Here is a 20,212-nt window from a genome sequence, read left to right as displayed (position 1 = left end):
AACTCCCATCATCTCTGACCACTGGTCCTATTAGCTAGGGATGATGGGAGTTGTAGTCCCAAAACATCTGGAGGGCTGAGTTTGCCTGTGCCTGTTCCAGGCAATTGACAACTCTGCAAGGTGAGGGTTCCCAATTGTATGGGATGGTCTACAGGTGACTCCCAACTTGTCAGGGAATGGTCTGAAGATGAGGACTGGGGAATGCATTCTATGGCAGACCAGCTTCTCTCCGATGGAGAGCTGGAGGGGGAAGAGTCGCCCCCCCCCCCTTGTCCACAGAGTCCACAGCTTAGGGAGGAATTACCCAGTTACAAGATAATGACAAGAGAACCAGAAGGGAGGGGGCAGCTTGTTGACACATCACTTGAGAGTTTTTTTTGGGGGGGGACCCCTCACCATGGACTCAGAGGTCCGAACATATCAGAGAGCGAAGGAGTCAGAGGGAGGGAGGGACTTCACGTTGGCACCTAAAATTCTGCGGAAGTGGGAAGGATGGTTTAGAGTAGCCAGCTGCCCTCTTTGCAGAGAGCTGTGTATTTCTGCTTGTAACCTGATGCTGTAATAAAAAGACTGTAAATATATCAACTGCTCGTTAATTCTTATCCGTGAAGTTACCAAAGGGAGAGGAGGACTCTCCACACCTGATACACATTCAGCTTCACTTGGTAAAGTTTGTTTCGTTTTTAATTTAAAGGGGGCAGAAAGCGGGTCAGCATCTGGGGGGAAAGGCTTTGGCAGTCCCACCTGCCATTGAACTCAATGTGTTTGACTATGCACTATTTTGGCTTTACACGTGATCCCTGGAAAGTAACCCCAGCATAAGCTGAGAGTTGCATATACTTGCAGAGGTTGAGAGTAGGGGAGGTTCACACGCGTACACACACACACACACACCACCACCACCACCACCTCATTTGCTCTGCATGGAGCTGAACACAAGAAGGAATTAATTACAAAACTTTAAGAGACAGGGAACAATCACTGCAACAGGCTCGTTATAATTATTGTATTCCCTGGAAGCCTGCCCTGAATGACAGAGATGGTTTATGAAATGCTACAAATCATCATTGTTCCAACTCCACACGGACTTAATGCAGGTTTAACAACAACAAAATTGGAGCAAAACGAAGTTGAGAGAAGAGGAAAAACAAAGGATGAAGTTGAACTCAACAGTTACAAGCAGTCTAATATTTCGTAATTTAATTTCACACTCGATAGGAAGTTCAGGAATTGTAGATACGGAAGAGATTGCGCTTTGGAAAAGATGGTGGCCGGCAGCATCAAGATCTGAAGTTAAAGGAGAAAAACTGTGTTTTATATAGTTTTTCTCGGCTCATTCAGCCAATGACCCATGAAAGTAAACTCTGGATACATCCCTACCTGCACCCATTCGCCTTGTATCACAATGTTGGGCCTTCTGTGCTGTTTTCATTTCTGCCCAGCGGTACACAAGGGGGAGAGTTCAAATTAAATATCTCACCTTTCAGAAAGTTGGCCCTTTTTCTAAGGGTTTTCCAAACCCCCCTCCCGGAGCTTGTATCTCTTTCATGGTCTCGTGATCTCATAAGTTCTGTGGCTGCCCTGTGACCTTCCGACCTTCAACTACACGATTCCTTTCTAAATTGCTCCGTGTTGAGACATCAATGGGGGAATATCAACTTTATTATAAAAGACAGCATTCTCTCCCAAAATGTCAGTCGGCGTGAGTCACTGCACCTGACTGGCAAGCTTTTATAAAACAGGAATAAGGATTTTGAAAAGTACTGTGTCTTATTTTACCCACAGTCAAGTTTCTATGTAAAACACACACACAAAAACATATATGTGTGTGTGTGTGTGTGTGTGTATATATATATAAAAATTCTGGAATCCTCTGCAGCAGCGACTGTCATGTTAAACTCTACTTAGCCACGAGGGAGAAACTCTAGCCTTGAGCAAAAATTACAAGCAATTTAACATTAATGCCATGCTTGAAAGCTACCTTGTAAAGCTGAAGGTAACAATTTGAGATGTGCTAGTAAATTCGACCTACTCTTTTTCCTGGCTTCCCCGTGTTTCTCTCTGTTTTCATAATGCCTGTTCTTGGCAGAAGGGGAATTGGATGTCGACACTTGTTTTAATCTCAAGACTCGGAGGCACGTATCTTTCCGTCTATTGCAAAATCCACCCTTATAAAACATGTATGGTCCTGCTGGAGACATGTTTTGGGAAGGGAGAGGGGGGACAAGAATAGGGAGGGATAATTGTATGACACCTGTTAAGAGTCTGTCAGTTGACCATTATGAACATTTGCATCAGAAAGCAGTTATTGCTCTGTGGGGGGAAATGGTCTATGGGCACCAGCAAAATGGAAAGTGAATTCAGGATCAGTAATAAGAGTTAGACAAGGGTTGCCCACTCTGTCTTGCCACAGTTAGGCTTTTCATGCATCTACCTCTTCTTATGCCCAGGCCAAATCCCATCATGCCATCTTTCTAGATCCAAACCAAAAAGCAACCTAGAAACCCCTAGACCCCTCCCTTATGGCAGGACATCTCTAAAGTGCAAGTTATGGGTGAAAAAAGTTTCATTGATCTTCCTCTAAATACGAGACGGTAATTAGAGACAACTTGATGACCACACATTATGGGACAGTGCTTATTAGAGAAGCTCCATGTGTCTTCTCGAAAATGTCAGGGGAAATATGCTAAGCAGATGTCAGATAGCATTAGTATTGACTACTAGGCAATGTTACTAATAAGGCAACAGGGGTAGTATGACAGACCAAATATGAATGTACCCATTTCAGACTGCATATTTGCACCAGCTAAAGAAAAAACAAGGCGTGGAAAAGCTGTTGTGAAAAATTCTCTAACCCTTTTCTCTGTATTTTGCAAGACTGCAACTTTATGGACTCAGCTACATTCGTCAAAAAACAGTGCTTTGAATGTGTTGTACACATGTATCACCAGGTGGTGCTGTACAGCACAAAACTTTTCTATGCAATTTTACATAGTGTTCTTTTCTTTTGTTATAAAGATTAAATATATGACTTATTTGTAGCATTTCCCCTTGTAATTATTATTATTATTATTATTAATTTATACCCCGCCCATCTGGCTGGGTTTCCCCAGCCACTCTGAGTAGCTCCCAACAGAATATTAAACAGAATAAAACATCAAACATTAAAAACTACCCTAAACAGGGCTGTATGTAGATCCACCCTTTATTAAAGTTTTTCTGCCTGCCTCTTCTCTCACAAATAGAGTGGGGCAAATAAATCTAAATCCCTATTGCCTGGACATGTAGCATTATACCAACCACACCCGTACAACGTGAATTCTATATGCCACTATGACTGTATGTGGCATACCACACAATGCAGCCTGGCTTAGTACATTATAAGCCCCCTTATTTTGACAGCTCAACTCAGACAGCACAGCCACAGATTTATTGAGGACCTTGCAGGCTGCAATAGAAGACCAGGTAGACTATAATACAGTGCCTTTGAAAAGAAAAGCTATGCCAGAGCTTTCCAAACTTTTTATGTTGGCGACACATTTTTTAGACATGCACCATTTCGCGACACAGTAATTCAGTTTTACTAGCAAACCGGAGGTTAAACTAACCCCTCTCCAGCCTTGGGAGGAGCGAAGGGAGTGTTGGTGCAACACACCTACACACTGCAGCCGACACACTAATGTGTCGCGACACATAGTTTTGGAAGCTCTGGGCTATGCCCTTGTCCACCTTGTCCACCATGGCTTTCAGCCAACAGTAGAACTATTCAGCATCTATTCATATGCTGCTTTCCCTTTGAAAAGCCAGTTGTGCTAGTGCTATAGCCTGTACCCTTGTGCACTGCCATAATTTGAAGCATTAATATAATTTGCATTATTATATCTAATAACTTACATGAAATGCTGACAATCTTGTTTATGTTTCTGCCAGGCAACTGCCAAAGGGGAGCTGTATACACAATAAAGTGCTGTTTGTTCTTCCCTTTTAAAAAAATAATACCTGAGAAGGTAGATAATTGTGCAGGTTTGCTGTGTTCAGCGCTGGTTTATTGGCACTTGTTGCTGACATCTCTTGTCAGTAACAGGTAATTTCGCCAGTGTCAACAAAGTTTAATAAGTGTGAAAGTCCATTAGGATGAATCAAAGCCACTTAGAACATCTACTAACAATAATCAAAGCACTTGCTGGAAGCGCGTTTCATCATATGTAACAGTAAACATTTGACGAGAACCTAGGATAATTGCATTAGTTACTTTGTTGTGGACTGAAGTGTCATAAGCTGGGAGGAAGCCATGGAGTCTCACTTCCCTAGGCTGCTTAAATCTCATTGGCTTTAATGGAATTTAAGCAGCTAAACTACAAACAGGATTGCAACATTACTCTCTAGTGTTCACCTTATCGTGTAATGCAGAGATTATGATGTGGCACAGCCCGATACATGTTTACTCTAAAGTAGGTTGTGCTATATTCAGTGAGGCTAGGGAGAGTGTTTAGGATTGCAAGCTAAATCACGTCAGGAGATGCTGGGGATTATGACAATAATGAAATGGCAGAGTATAGGAATGAAGGTCCATGTCTGAGTTTGTGTCAGGTGTCAGCGGGGTCTTGAGCTGCAGTTGACAGCAGTCACGATCCAGCACCTGACCCTTTGCTGAACCGTCATGTGATTTTCACTGGAAACCTGGCAGACTGAATGCTGTACTTTGAAGGCTGCAGTGCCAACCTGTCAGAGCATTCATTTAACTGACTCCAATGTTTGGGGGCAGCCCCTCTTTACCAGGTCCTTAAAGCATCAGCCCCAGAGCTTGCTCCCAAGTGCATGCATACAAAAGAATGTTTGCAATTGTTCTCTCTCTCTAACAACTGGGGTTGGGACCACGAGGCAGAAGGCGGGATTCTTACCCTTTCCCCTATGCCATGTTCCAACTGAAAATTGCCACATTACCTGTTTCGACCTGAAGCTGCTATTTGCATGGAACAGCAGCTTTAGGGGCAATTGTTTGACATGGGCTTAAGCGTTAACCTTCCCCTTGTACTGCTGTTCCAGTCTATACTGAGGTGCCTGGCATCTGATTTTGCTAAAAAGAGAGAGACAGAGACAAGTTCAGTTGTAAAATCACATTTTAAAAGAGCATGGGTAGCATAATGTGCAGTTTGACTCACAGGTTGTACACACTATACATCGAAAGTGCATTTGAAGCCATTGCTTCCCTGGGAACTATACCCTCTCTCACACAGAGATACAATTCCCAGCACCCTGGAAAAACTATATTTCCCAAGATTCTTTGGGGAAAGCCATGCTGTAAAGGCAAATTGTACACAGATAGCTCAATCAGTAAATCAATAATCTCATCCAACTCTGATTCGTCTCTGGTGTGAATATGCTGTCTATGCTAGTCAGATCCAGTCCAAGATGTTTTGCTGTCTGAGGTAGAACAGCAAACACACACCCTGCCAAGATGTATCACACTCAAGTCTGGACAAATTATTTCTGACACCCGAAGCAGAAAATTGAACCAGTACCGCCCCCTGGGAGTAAAAATACAACAATAATAAATTAAATAAACAATTTGCTGCCCTTGCATGACACCCAAAAACCACCGCCTCAGGCACCTGCCTTGTTCAATCTAACTAGCCAATGGGAGACTGGCCCCAGTTCCCCTTTGTTGCTTGCTGCCTCGGAAGCTGTCCTGTGTCTGGTTTTGACTACACACCCACCTCTGGCTTCTCTGATCTTTGTCTGCTACTCTGGAACTTAACCCCAACTATTTTAGACCATGCATCAGGTTCTGGGCACCTGAGTCAGATCTCCTTGGCCCTGGAAGCCAACTACATGGAGCCTGCTGAGGCCTGGCACACAATTTTGGGGAGAGTATAGTCTCTGTATGAATAGGGGGTGGCCTTTGGAAGAAGGATGATAGATGCTCCATCCCTTGTCCTCAGAAAGTTTTGAGGATTCCCATTATAAAACCATATCCAAGTCTATGACTTGTGCTTTAAGGTAGTGATGTGTCCTACTAAACAGAGGACTCCTCATTTGAAGGGCTATATGGCCCAAGCCCAGTTTAAAGAGAAAGACCCCTAAGAAGGGAATGCAGGAGCCTTGAGGTTGCCTATCAGCAGTTAGCACATGGGCAGCAAGCTGAACATATATATTAGTCTCAGTCTGCCCACCTGTGTCATGGCTTATATTTATTTAAAACATACTAATTATTTCTAAATTTACTCTGAGTGGAATGTAGGTGGAATCTATACACCTATTTTAAAAAGCTGTGAAAATGCTTTTTTAAAAAACGCTTTGAAAAAAAAATTTGATTGAATTTGCCATAGCTCACTGTCGCCATCTAGTGTCAGATTTGTATATTGCACTTTATAACACACTTAAAATGTTTTATTTGCAGCTGTATAGCTGAGCCCTTAGTTTAGCACCACACATTATGATTACATGTGACTCAAGCCAAACTATGGCTTTGCTATTCCTGCATGTGATTCAGATTTGTGCTCGTTCAATAATTTCGTCTCAAATCCTTATTTGATCTAATCATCTTGTGAACTGCCCTGAGATCTTGTGACGAAGGGCTGTATATAAATCACATAATTTTTTCATCCATATAAATGATGTTTCCTCTCTCTTGGTGGCGTGCTTCCTCTTTTTGAATGTGTTTCGTTAGCCATCCACCTCTAACTAGGCTATCAAAACCAACACTTTGAAAGCAAAGGTTGAAAACCAGTGGAAAGAAAATGGGATATATTGTTTGATAAGCAAAAACCCACTTAGATTTTTACAAGTGTTTGGGAATTCCAAACCACGCCCCCCAAATCACACCGAGACTGTTGAAATTTGTCTCCGATCATGAATACATGACTTGAAAGATTCATTGAAAACAGCAGGTTTTGCTTTTAACTCGGGGTTTTAGAACTGTTGTGTAATGTACCTACATTTTTTGTAAGCATTTACCACTGTGACTGGCTCTTATACCTTGTAAATTAGGTACTGCTTTGAAAATGTAAAAACACTCCTACGCAGTTAATCATGGCTGTCTTTTCCAGATCTCTCAAGTTTGGTTTCAGAGAAATTGTTCCGTTAAAGATTTGATAGGAGCATTAAGTATATATAAATTTCCATGGTTGTCCCTTACAACAGTTTATCCAATAAACAAGAGAATCTGAAGGCTGTTTTTGTTGCTTTGATTATAATTACCATGGTACCATTTGGAGAGACTGAAAGTTGCACCCAAGGCTATTGGAACAAACAAACCAAAAAAGCTATCTCCAGTACCTTCCCACAGTTTTGTTTAACCCGTCAGATATATTGGGGCAAAATCCCATTTTATCCAGATAGCCCTGAATGTCCCTTGGAGGAAAGTGGGATAAAAATATCACAATTAAGTCAATTAGATTCAAAATACAAAGGTACCCAAATCACATAGTGAATCAAAAGAATCGCATGGTATATGCACCAAGTGCTGTAGCCCATATATATGAAAAGTTGGCATCATTAGAGAGTCAGTGTTATTGCAAACAATTGCACTGCCCTTGGCATCAATGTGGTGCAACATGGTGGTGTTGAACCTGGTTTGGCTGCAACACCAAATGCAATACATTGACTTTACACGAATGAATCTTGGCTACAGCTTGAAGTTAGCAAAGAGGGAGCCAGGCTGGGACAACCGGAAAGCCAAACCTTGCGTTATCTCAGCATGACGCAGGAGTAGCAAAGCATCTGTGCCACAGCTGTGTATCACGCTGAGATAAGGGCCCACATAGACACATCTTACTGGTAAACCATCATTTGGAATATTGTGACATGCGAACCAAGCTATAGGTTGCACTAAACCACAGCATGTCCTTTTCAGATGTAACAATAAACCATGGTTGGTGTTAAACAGGAAGCCGATATTTCCATTGGCAGAAATGACTGGCAGAATCCGAGACCAGGGAGAAGAGTTGGTGAAAGAAGACTGGAAGAAATTTAAGACTATTTACAGAAATATTGTAAAATTAATGAATGTTAGAAGGATGTTGGATAGAAACTAAGGGGTTTCCAGCTGTAATGCTTTAGGAGATACGAAAAAAGGTTTACAAATGGGTAAAAGTTTAATGGTAAGGATTTGCCGAACTAACAAATTGAAGTGGAATACAAAGAATGGAGGTATGAGGAGGTCTGGGAAAATAAGCGTAAGGAAGATATGTTATGGAAAATTATTTGTTTTTTAATTGTTTTTATGTTGTATTCTGTATTTTGTTTCTTTTTATTTTTCATTTTCATTGTTATATTTTAAAAACTTTAATAAATATCTTTTTTGGGGGGGGAAGGAAGCCGATATTTCCAATTTCCTTCTCACAGTCACATCAAAAGTGGAGAGGGGCAAAGTACAGTAATGTGCACTCACAGGGCATGAGCAGGTTCACTAATAATAATAATAATAATAATAATAATAATAATAATAATAATAATTTATTTCTACCCCACCCATCTGGCTGGGCTTCCCAGCCACTCTGGGCAGCTTCCAAAAAAATACTAAAATACTGTAATACATCAAACATTAAAAGCTTCCCTAAACAGGGCTGCCTTCAGATGTCTTCTAAGGTAATGCTAAACAGTGGTAATGCTAACTTAGGTAATGCTAAACAGTGTTTTTTGGTATGACATCTGAACTGGACAATTGAGGGTTGTTGTCATCCGCATGCTGTGTTTAATAGCAACGAGAGGGCGTTTTATGGGACAGGGAGTGGAAATGTGACACAAACACTAGTTTATTTTACATTCTTCCATATGAACCAAGGGTAAGGAGCTTCTGGCCCTCCAGATGTTGCTGAAGTGTGGCTACCATCCCTGACCATTAGCTGACAGGAGCTGGACTCCAACATCTGGAGGACTGCAGAGTCCTCACCCAATAGAAACCATACTTCTTTTGTTTATTCCAAGCAGCTAATTATGATTTAAGAGAGGATCAGCAGAGCTTTTAGAAAGCATGTCCACCTCCTAATAATCAAGGTAGCTTCCATCATAACTACACAAACCCAGTTAGGAATGACCCTATGATTTCAGCAGTACCAATGCATATGACTACAGGATTACAGCCTTATACTCAATCCTAAATGCCTTTGCTTGGAAGGACTTGCTTCTGAATAACCAAGTACAGAAGGCTCTGTTCAGTCATTCGAACAATGCAATCACCCTGAAGTCCTCCCTGCCCCCCACCTAGACTTGGTATTAATGTTGTAGTTTCCCTTTGTGCATGTCTTTGTATGCTTACTTTTTCTGCCCAGGCCTGCGGAGTACCCCTTGCTTTTTAGACACCACAGATTGTTCTTTCTGTGATGCCTACTCCTACCTTGTGCCAAGTGCAATGGCCCCTGTTTATCACCCCATCACATTGTAATGCCTGAATCAGCTGTTCAGGAGACAGCGTTTTCCCTTAGTGACTGACTGAGCAGTGCTCTTTGTGGCCGGATGGATTTTCTGTCTCTCGCTCTGTGTCACTGGCTTTCTCTTTGTTGCGCTCTCTCTTTATACACCTCCTTCTTTCATGTGCTCTTTTGCCCCCTCCTTTTTTCTCCTCTAGGTCTCTTAAGGGACAATTACTGTTTCGCTTAAGTGACTGTAGGTTGCTGAAATCTAACATCTACGAGCCATTACGTTTATATTTTTTTCACCTTGATTATCCAGTCCTGTCCTTTTATTCAAAACGCTGTGTCCCCCCCCCCCCCCAGAAAAGGCTCTCTTAAAAATGAGCACCTAACTCAGTGTGAAGGAGCAATATAATGCCTTGAAACACTTGTACAGTGGTACCTCGGGTTAAGTACTTAATTCGTTCCGGACGTCCATTCTTAACCTGAAACTGTACTTAACCTGAAGCACCACTTTAGCTAATGGGGCCTCCTGCTGCTGCTGCGCCGCTGGAGCACGATTTCTGTTCTCATCCTGAAGCAAAGTTCTTAACCTGAAGCACTATTTCTGGGTTAGCGGAGTCTGTAACCTGAAGCGTATGTAACCTGAAGTGTATGTAACCCGAGGTACCACTGTACAGACTCCGCTAATACAGAAATAGTACCTTGGGTTAAGAACTTTGCTTCAGGATGAGAACAGAAATTGCATGGCGGTGGCATGGCAGGAGGCCCCATTAGCTAAAGTGGTACCTCAGGTTAAGAACCGTTTCAGGTTAAGAACAGACCTCCAGAACGAATTAAGTTCTTAACCCGAGGTACCACTGTAAACCCAAAAATAAACAAGGACAGCCACGTGATATTGTGTCCTGTATGTGTGTTTGTCAACAGAATGCACTTATTTATAATTTGATTTATATAAATATTCATGTACCACCTACACTAAGTCTGAAGGTGGGGTACATAGATATATAAGGAAAATTCAAACAATAAAATTGCAATACAGTTAAATAAAGTGCTGATAATCCAACAGGGCACACTGACCAAGCTCAAGCTTTCCCCCTGGATGTTTAATTCCTCTAAGTATATTTTAAAGAAGCACTAAAACGTCTTCAGTTTTGCTGCTTGTCAGAGCACAGAGGGAACCTGGTTCTGTAAAAAGGGAGCCAGTGCAGAGAAGTTGCTCCCTTTTGTGATTATTCACAGCGGAACGGGTCAATAACAGTCCCAAGGCACCCAAGCTGCAATGATGACAGCCCAAAACGAAACAAAAGGCAATTGTTGGCCTTTCGTACCAGAAACAGTAAGGTGCCCGCTTCCTTTCCTCCAGGAATGATGGAGAACCTGCTAGATATGCCACTTTTCTGTAAAATCCGTGACTTGGCAGAGAGAGAAATGACTCTTTGGGGACCACTCCTTCTTTGGTCTCCCGTTTTGTAATTTACCTATATTTACCCTTTTCCTCTTGTAGGGCTGTGACTAGGTCTCCTCAACCTGGAGCAGCCAACAGCTTCTCTTCCCCTGAGTGTTATCCGTTTTTGAGATGCTGCTCAGATTCTAAGGCTTGCTTTCCGAGCTTGAGCCCCTTGGCCTCAGAGCAGAGATGTTTTGAGCGGCCATTGACATTCTGAATCTGTGGGGATTAGTTGCACTAATTAGCTGTGCTTCTAGGCCTCAGTGAACTCATTGCCTCTAGCTGAGCAATCCTGGGCATATTTGCTTCGAAGTGATATTCAGTGGGACTGACTCCCAGGTGAGTGTGCGTAAGATTGCAGCCGTTTGTGCACAAGTGCAACGGCACAGATATAATTCTATTCTCCTTCTACCATAACTAACCAACAGTCCCCCTTGGTAAACTAGGAGTCCACTGCAGTTCCCCTGATATAAAGGTAAAGGGAGCCCTGACCATTAGGTGCAGTCGTGGCCAACTCTGGGGTTGTGGCGCACATCTTGCTCTATAGGCCGAGGGAGCTGATGTTTGTCCGCAGACAGCTTCCGGGTCATGTGGCCAGCATGACTAAGCCGCTTCCGGCAAACCAGAGCAGCCCACGGAAACACCGTTTACCTTCCCGCCGGAGCTGTACCTATTTATCTACTTGCACTTGACGTGCTTTCTAACTGCTAGGTGGGCAGGAGCAGGGACCGAGCAATGGGAGCTCATTCCATCTTGGGGATTCGAACCGCCAACCTTCTGATCGGCAAGCCCTAGGCTCTGTGGTTTAAACCACAGTGCCACCCTCATCCCTTTCCCGATATAGTAAATGTCTCTTCTCTCTCCTTTTTTGGCAGAAACCTCACAGAAGTCTAATTTGTGGCCAACTGCACTGGTTCGCTGCAGCCTGCTCCCACGGCACTGTGGCAAATTGTGCACCCTGCAGGGCACAGGCTGTTCTTGTTCTGTACCTGGTGGTCTAACTTTTTAAACAATTGATACTGCAGCAAAGCACTGATATTGACACTTTTGCTTACTTGGGGAACGAAGAACCTATTGGGAGACAACTCTAGATATGTCTGCCCTTGCTCTCTCTCCCTTGCCTTCCTATTGTTTTGGATCTACAGAGCCCTCTGACTCAGAACGAATATCCCTGTCTGGAAACCAGGACTATAAAAGTGCTGTGTCAATTCGAATACTGTTATGTTTTTTAGAGCAGCTCCTGATCGGAATCAACGCGTCGTAAGCCAGTCAATCACGATGCGGTGACGATGGAACAATAGCTGCTGCCCTCGAGCTTTTGGAGGCAGTTTATACAGCGGGAGCTTTTTGGAGTTCCGTTGCACGATCCCCAGATAGCGGGGGAGATCCAAGATCGATCTCCTCGAGAGATCGTAGCGATGAGTCTATCAGGGCCCCCCAGAAAACTCCGGCACTAATGCGGTTTCGTAAGGAGACCACTTACTGGAGTTGGAAGGGGGGGAAACGGCGCTTCACCTACCGGCCACGCAATGCATGGGCCCGAAACCCACCGCTTTACTCTTTCACAGAAGCGCGCCGGCCACGTGAGCGAGTGACTGCCGACAAGCCTGACAATGGCTCTCTCGCCCTGTACCGCCCGATTCCCCCCCCCGCCTCCTTCCCTCCCCCTCTCGATAGAGCCTTAATTCGCTTTGGCAAGACCCAACGCTTTCCGATGGGAAAGAGAAGCGGGGGGGAAGGAGCGTTCCAGAAAGCGCTTCTTTCTTTCTCCCGTCCCGCAGTGAGAAAGTTGCAGCGTTGCTTCGGATCTTGCTGCTGCGCATAAACGCGCCGGTTGCTTCTTTTTGGAGGGGGGGGGCCGGCGCCCGCGACTCAAACAATGAGCAGCCGCGATTTCTGAAAGGAGACATCCCACGGCTGAGTATGTTACTAAAGAGGGGGCGGAGCATAGGTTAGGGAGCGCATGAGGGGGGGACGCTACACCCTACTCTGATTGGCCGTCGGGAGGCGTGATGCCACGTCCGGCGGGGAAGCCCTGCCTTGCTGTGTGGAGCCTCCTCTTTCTGGGTCTGGCTTTCTTTGCAGGTGGTGCCGCTGCTACTGCTGTTGCTGCTGCCGCCGCCGCCTCCTTGCAGCCACCGCTCGCCGGCCGAATCGGACGCGCACCGAGGCGCGTGCCTCGCGCAGTTGTTCGCCGCTGCCTGGGAACAATCGGCAGCTCCTCCTCCACCTCCTTTTCTTTCCAGCCTCAAACTTTGCCCGTCGAGGCTTGCAGTCGTTTGCATTTCTCCTTGGCACCCCAGCAACTCCCTCTCCACCTCGGGTCAAGAGACGCAGCCTGTCGTTTAATAACCATGCAGTAGTTCTGAGGATTTTAAAAATATATTCCGCACACACAAAAAAGGAGGGAAACCGGATCGGGTCTTCTATGCAAACCTGCCCCTTATACACTCATCCTCCTCCTCTCCGTCTGTGCCGTGAGAGCAGCAGCCGGCGCGCGGATTTAATTTCCTGGGATCTCCTTTTCGAGCGCTGCCCTCCAGCCACCGCTTTCCTGAAGTGAAAACTCCGGAGCCCCTCGGCCGCTTCTTCCCCCCTCGCGCCCCACCTTGGAAGCGACTTGACCCCGCGGCTTTTCTGGGCCACCTTGCGCCGCCGCCTGCACCGCTTGGTTTGGCTGGGGATTGCATTGTTCCTTGCCCGCCCCTGGGGGTTTCCCCCTTGTGCTTGTTGGAAGCGGAGCTGGGAAGGCAGGCAGAGGGAGGAGATGGCCAAGGGAAGGTGGGACTGAGCGACCGCGTCTCCCTCACCTCTCCGCACCCCGCCGGATCCCTTGTCTTGAGAAGAGAGAGGCGGCGGCAGCAGCAGCAGCACAGCGAGGCCGCTTTGGGATCGCCCGCTGCAGGTTCTTCTCCCTTCCTTTTCGGGCTACGAGGGCAGGATGCGTTTCTTCCCGTGGGGATTTTGGCTGCTGTGGGTCGCCGCCGCGTCGTCCTCGTCGGCTCGGAGCGACGGCGGCAACAAGCCGAGGAGCTGCGCCGAGCTCCGGCAACTCTATGGGGCCAAAGGATTCAGCCCGAGTGGGGTCCCCCAAGCGGAGATCTCGGGTGAGTAGATGCGTCATTTGACTAGTTCTCTGCCATCGCCGCCGTTATCGGCTTTTCTGCCCCAGGGTTCCTTCTTCAGTCCCTTTTGCCACATGCACATCTTTGCATGACTCGGGCAGGCTTGGTAACTAATCCGATGGAGGACGGAGAGGCGCGGGACTTAACTGAGCCCTGTAATCCATATCTGAGCCTTGAGACGCGCGACGCTATCCCTAAAGAAGACAACTGCCGAACATGTGCAGAGTGCCACTGCTTTCCTATTGTATTTGTAGACGAACTCAGTGTTGGGGTTCCGGGGGCGAAGGTGGGACTTGAAGAAGGCTTTGAGCTCCAGGATTTTCCATTCTAAAACATGTGCACCGGGCGCAGGAAAGAGGTGCTGTGTACAGCAGATCCTGTATTGAGCTCCACACTGCTTTGTGTTCTGAAAGGTGGGGGGTGGGGTGGGGAGATCTTACTGATGCAATTTCTGTAATTCATCTATCTAACAAACCATTCTGATGTTGGTGTCTTAAGTAACTAGTTTAGGGGAAAGACCCGCGGCTCTTTGCCTTTCTCCTCAACCCCCACCTCCCTCTATTCAGCACCTTCCCATTTTTCCATTTCCTTTTGTCAGCTGCAACTTAACCACCGCAGTATTTCCCGGAAGTTTGTGTTGAGTTTGTGTTGAGATGGTTCTTGCAAAACCAGCATCTGCTGAGGATTCTGCTTTTGAAGGGAAGGTTGAGAATCTGTCTCTGTGAGACATTTTCTTAAAACCAAGTAGCCGCCACCAAAACACATCATTCCTGGTGTCACTGCTGCCTCAAAATGAGTTTCATTTGTGGTGTAGAGGGCTCTCTTGTCTCCTGCTTCCAACCCTCTGCTGCTAAGGGCGATGTGATATTGGGGGGGGGTGTCATTTGCTGTGCTTGTAAATAAATAAATCTGCCCTTAGCATAAGGCTGTAATGCAGTCTAGAGGATTTGAGCCAGAAGTGTGGTGTGGGTAATGAAAAACTCTTGTGATTGGTTTCAAAGTTAGAGAATGCCACAAGGTGATAAGAGAAGAGATGGTGTGCTCCATCTTATTGAGAAGGAAGAGGCTTAAAGACCAGCTGGCAATTTTTAAAAAAGAAAATGACACACGAATGCCCAGCTGTTCAAGGAAGTTAGCGGAAGATGCAGATTGCGGTAACTCCTGAAAGTTCGTTCCAGAATTCAGTTTGATTATTTCCTTACTTCCTCTGTATGTATTGGAAGCTTTCCTTTTTAAAAAATGAATACATTTAAAGGTATTTTCTTATTACCTGTATCGAAACATGCAAAATATGCAAAAATACAAAAGGTCTGGGGGAAATAGTTCATTTTAGCTGACTTGTGTGAACTTTCTCATTGCAACACAGCAGTAAGGTAATCTTAGGGTAGGCATCAAAGCCAAACCACAGGGTTATTCCATTAAAATTATGCTCTACAGTCAATTTCTGACAGTGGGTTGTATCCGCTACTAGGGATGCTCAAAGTAGACCCTTATAAATTGAAGCACAAAAGTAGCTTTGGTCCATTAATTTCAGTGGGTCTACTCTGAGTACAATTTGGTTAGATGGAACCTGTTGTTTGCTCAGATGTAAATCCCACTGGTTTAAATTGAACTTGCTTCCAGATAAGTTTGGTTAGGGTTGCTGTTCAGTAGTATGCCAGGCAAACCTAATAGTTTTACATTAATGTTGAGGAAGCAGTTACATCAGGTGGTATTTTAAGTTTTGCTCAGAGTAGACCTATAGAAATGAGTGGACCTTAGTTAGTCATGCCCATTAATTTCATTGTATCTGAGTACGAATGATGGTGGATACATACAGCTCAAATTGTCCTTCATTGAAATATGGTGAGCTTTGAAAGAATGCCCCCTACAGAATGGTTTCAGTTGTCTTGTTAGTTTGCAGTTATTCACAGTTCCTCCTGGCTCCTTTGCTTCTTCAGGGATGAAATATTTTTTACTTTGATAGTCAAGCATGATGTTCATAAGATTTGGACAAATACTGCTTTTTAACTGTCTGCAGGGTGAGATTAGTTGCTCCCTAAGGTTGTAATCCTGTGCATATAGTGTTTGGGAGTAAGTTCTCTGGAAGTCATTGAGACTTGCTTCCAATTAAACATGCATAGGATTGGCCTGTGTGTCTTGAATTTGCAGCTGCTCACATAGAGTAAGCAGATAGTTGAGGCGGGATTTTCCTTTTCTTGGCCATTTAAACCAGGGGTGGAGAACCTATGGTCCTCCAGATGTTGCTGGACTTCCTTCAGCCAGCAGGAATGATAGAATTGGAATCCAGCAACATCTGGCCACTGCTTCCTTATCCCCGATTTAAACAGAGGGCTTAGTTCAGACTGCAACAAAACCAGAAGGGAGTTTTATTCATATAAATGATACCAAATGCAGACTGGAACTTTTTCTAGGTGTAGCTCAGCAACATTAAGAGAAAACTGAAGAACTCAAGTCTATATGGGTGCAGTGGAATAACAGCACCACAGCATTTGGTGCAAGTTTACCTATTCAGGATCCCATTACTTGTACATATTTAATGCAACTGCTTAGGTACCTTGTTACTATGTTTCGTGTCCAATCGCTCGGCAGCCAAGTGGTTGGATTTAAATTGAGGTAGCTTAGACCACAGTTCCCTTAGAAATCTGTATACATGCCCTAAACACACGTGCACTCCAACTGCTTTAAAGCATATTGGTTTGTAATTTTATAGACTGCCTTTATACAAACTAGGAGCATAATCCAAGCCCTTTGATCATGTGTCTACATGTCCTTTGCGCTACTGAATGTGATTTGTGAGCCCCTTCCTCCTCAGTCTGATTAAACAAAGCTATTACTCTCCTGCCCCCCAAAAGGGAAATTATCCTTTGCCTATTTATGAATCTCAATGAACCCATTTCACATACCCATTGACATCAGGAATAGCATGCGAACCAATCCCACTCCCAATCTCCTGAGGACCTCCTATCTCCAACATCTCCTCCATCTCCAACATCAGTTTATCTAATAGGGAGAGTGAAGGTACTGGGTTATTAGAATCTCAGCCAGAGAAGAAATTGGGCCATAATGCGTGCCCTCAAATTGAAAGAAGCATTTTGGTCTACCAGAGTTCATACACAATCCAAATTGGGAAATGACAAACTTCAGCAGCGTATACATATATTACAGTGTGAGTGAGATTTCTGTCTTTTCCATCTCTGTACAAATGAAAGGATATGAATCAGGAGTCTTAAATTCTGTTTGGCTTTGGTAGCCATCCAGAATTTGTGTTTGACACCAACTGTCCCCCTCACCTGCGAGAGAGAGGGGTAGGATATTGATTGTGGCGCCATGCTGAATTTTGAAAAAGACCCAGTGTGATTATGGGAAAGGGTCCTTATCTAGCAAAGCTGGGGAGAATTCTAGGTGGGGAACCCATCCCTGTTGCGTTGAGGCTTGACATTACGTTGTTGGCACTTCCCAACAACAGTTTGAGAACTGAACCCCATTATAGCTTTTGGATAGTTAAGAGAGCATAAATAGGAGTAAGAATATCCATATGTTTTCAGCTAATGATGTTGGTAAGACTGTATGCCTGTGATGACTTGTGTCTGCCTGGGTCCAGTAGCATACCTACAATAACACAATACAATACATGGCTTTTTGTGTCATTCATAATGCTTAACCTCAGCAGTCCTCAGACATTTTTCTCCCCCTGGCTCTTTTTTACACAGAAAACAGCCTCTTAACTTGTTGTGTGAGAGAGAAAAGGGCCATGATTCATTTTTATGATGAAGTTATAATTTTAGTCTTGGACATGCTTGTATTATATTCAGATTTTCTTTTAAATAAATATAATTTAAAAATACTTACAGAAATTCTAAAAATCAGAATGTGATTCCTATACAGTCGTTCCCGAACGCCTTGGTACTTGAATGTTTTTAATCCCAAATGCCGCAAACCTGGAAGTGAGTGTTCTGGTTTGCGAACGTTCTTTGGAACCCGAACATCCGATGGGGCTTCAACAGCTTCCGATTGGCTGCAGGAACTTCTTGCAGCCAATCAGAAGCTGCACTTTGGTTTCCCAAATGTTTTGGAAGTCAAACAGACTTCTGGAACACATTCTGTTCGACTTCCAAGGTACGACTGTGTGTGTGTGTGTGTGTGTGTGTGTGTGTGTGTTTATATAGTCTTGTTTACTTAAAAAAAACAACCCAAGACCATAGCTTTTAAAGTTTGTACCTACCTTGCTTGCCACAAAAGGTTTATGTCTTCAGGATATGATCATGCAGTAACTGATTCTACACGCACCGTGAATATATTTTGCTCAGGTATGGGTTTCGTGTGTCTAGTCTTAAATCCATTGTCTTATTCCAAGAATCTAGGATCAAGAACAGTTAGAAGTAAAGGGTTGGACTAATTATAAGAACCACTGTTGTGAAGTCTGACGAATATATATGTAAATGACAAGGTGTTAAAATATAACTTTTGATAGCGGGAGCAGTAATGTTACATACATACCATTATGAAAGCTGGTAGAGGAAGTACATGGTGGAAAATGAGAGAACTAGACTGTGCTGTCTTATGAGCCATCTGCTTCTAGCACTGCCAGCTGTGTACTTAAAAAGGAATTCTTCATGTTCCTAGTTGGTGGTTGCCATATGCACTTCAAATTGGTAAAAATTTAGAAAGTCACATCTGTGTTGTGCTAATATCCGTCTAGTGACTGCTATATAAGAGTCAGTGTGTTTTGATAGAGCATGTGATTTGGACACTGGGAGCTGACATGCAGAAGATTTTATGGTGGGGGGGGTGTTGGCGTTTCCAAATGCAAGAGTTGCACTCAAAGCGAAGAGCTGTAAACTACTTTACTGCCAGTCCTGGTTCCAAACATATCGCTTTACCCACTGCACGGCACTGCCTCCTATTCCTTTACTCTTTTTCGTATCCAGATCCCCTCTATACTCACCTTCTGCTTTCCTTCAAAACCTATTGGCAGTTTCTTCCCATCCCAATCAAGTCTCTGCAAATGCTTTATTCTCATCACTGAATTCTAGACGTAGTGTTCCTTTCGTCTCTGAGCTAGGCTCATGAGACTCCTCATTAGGTTCCCTTTGGAGATTGCTGTTGCTAGCTCCCTTTTTCCAGGCTCCCCCCAGCCCCACTATGCGGTTTGAAGAAGGAATTGGCATGGGGAGATGGCTCTCTAGAGCAGTGTTTCCCAACCTTTTTTGGGCAAAGGCACACTTGTTTCATGAAAAAAATCTCGAGGCACACCACCATGCCAGATGGGGAAAGGTCACTTTTTACTTAAGTAAAAAAAAAAAAAAAATAGTAACAGCATAGAAGGTAATGGTTAGGCTAGCATCCCTCTTCCAAATATGCTAGGTTTTTATTTGCAGGGACTGTTCTACATGGGAAAGCATTCAGCACTGTCATTCTCCCATCTGCCATCTGAATTGGTACTATTCTGGGTCAACTTACTCTGCTGCATGTGTAGATGAAAATGGCACCAAGTGTGGGGGAGGGGGCAGAACAGGTTTCAGATACAGGATATTAAGCATACACGTACTTCAGATTGAACTGGTTGCTTGCTTTGCAAGTTTTCATTTCCCAAATGACTGCCTTGGCAAGCGCAATACCTACCAGGCTCAACGCCGGTCTCGCGCTGCCGCTTCCCGCGCTCTCAAGGACCCGGGAGGAGGAAGGCGTGAAGGGAATCCCGAAGGCGCGAAAAACTCGCGCATGCGCAGGCCTTCCGCCTGCGACAGCCCAGTAGGCCGGCCGAAGCGAGCGGCGATGAGATGTGGGAGGGAGCTCGCTCGCCGCCCCACGTGTGCTTATGTGGGGCACGTTACAGCCCCGTGACGTCAGCGCCACGCAGGCAGCCAGGCAGGCAGACGGCGAGAGCCCCGCGCTGGGTGGCCTCTCCTCGCCGCCGCCCCGCCTCTCGCCGCCCAACTCGCCCGCCTCCCTCCCACGGCACACCAGGCAACGTCTCGCGGCACACTAGTGTGCCGCGGAACACCGGTTGGGAAACACTGCTCTAGAGTGCCTGCAAATATGCAAATGCACTGCTTATCAAGAGCTATTTCTGTATCTGTTCACTTTCCTGAGCTGTTCTTAGAGCCGTCTGAGAGTTCCACATGCTTCATAAACTAGCCCAGTCCCTGTTTTGCTTTTTTTTTTTTTTGGCTAGAAAGTTGCACACTGCTTTGCTTTTCTGCTGTGATGGCCCAGTAGGCATTGATGTAGTTGGGTTCGTGAAAATCTTCTAAGGAAACCTAAGGCTGCTAAGAAAACGT

The 20,212-nt window shown here is 44.8% G+C and overlaps 1 protein-coding gene and 1 long non-coding RNA gene across 2 annotated transcripts in view; one reads left to right on the top strand and one right to left on the bottom strand.

The window, feature by feature from the left end:
• LOC310708391 overlaps positions 1 to 12,761 on the bottom strand; it is a 164,593-nt gene extending 151,832 nt beyond the window's left edge. The window contains exon 1 of the long non-coding RNA XR_014526990.1: positions 12,323 to 12,761. This is a non-coding gene — a long non-coding RNA (uncharacterized lncRNA). The remainder of the gene's footprint in view (positions 1 to 12,322) is intronic.
• Positions 12,762 to 12,867: 106 nt separating this feature from the next.
• The window catches only part of GPC1 (glypican 1), a 192,522-nt gene continuing 185,177 nt past the window's right edge, over positions 12,868 to 20,212 (top strand). The window contains exon 1 of the mRNA XM_083506480.1: positions 12,868 to 13,910. Coding sequence (XP_083362606.1) covers positions 13,745 to 13,910 — 166 coding nt within the window. The 5' untranslated portion in view covers positions 12,868 to 13,744. The remainder of the gene's footprint in view (positions 13,911 to 20,212) is intronic.

Source organism: Podarcis liolepis (assembly GCF_965112155.1).
Source record: "Podarcis liolepis genome assembly, chromosome: 5".
Taxonomy (NCBI): Eukaryota; Metazoa; Chordata; class Lepidosauria; order Squamata; family Lacertidae; genus Podarcis; species Podarcis liolepis.
Note: the sequence above shows the minus strand (reverse complement) of the source record. Positions and strands in the feature narration are given on the sequence as shown.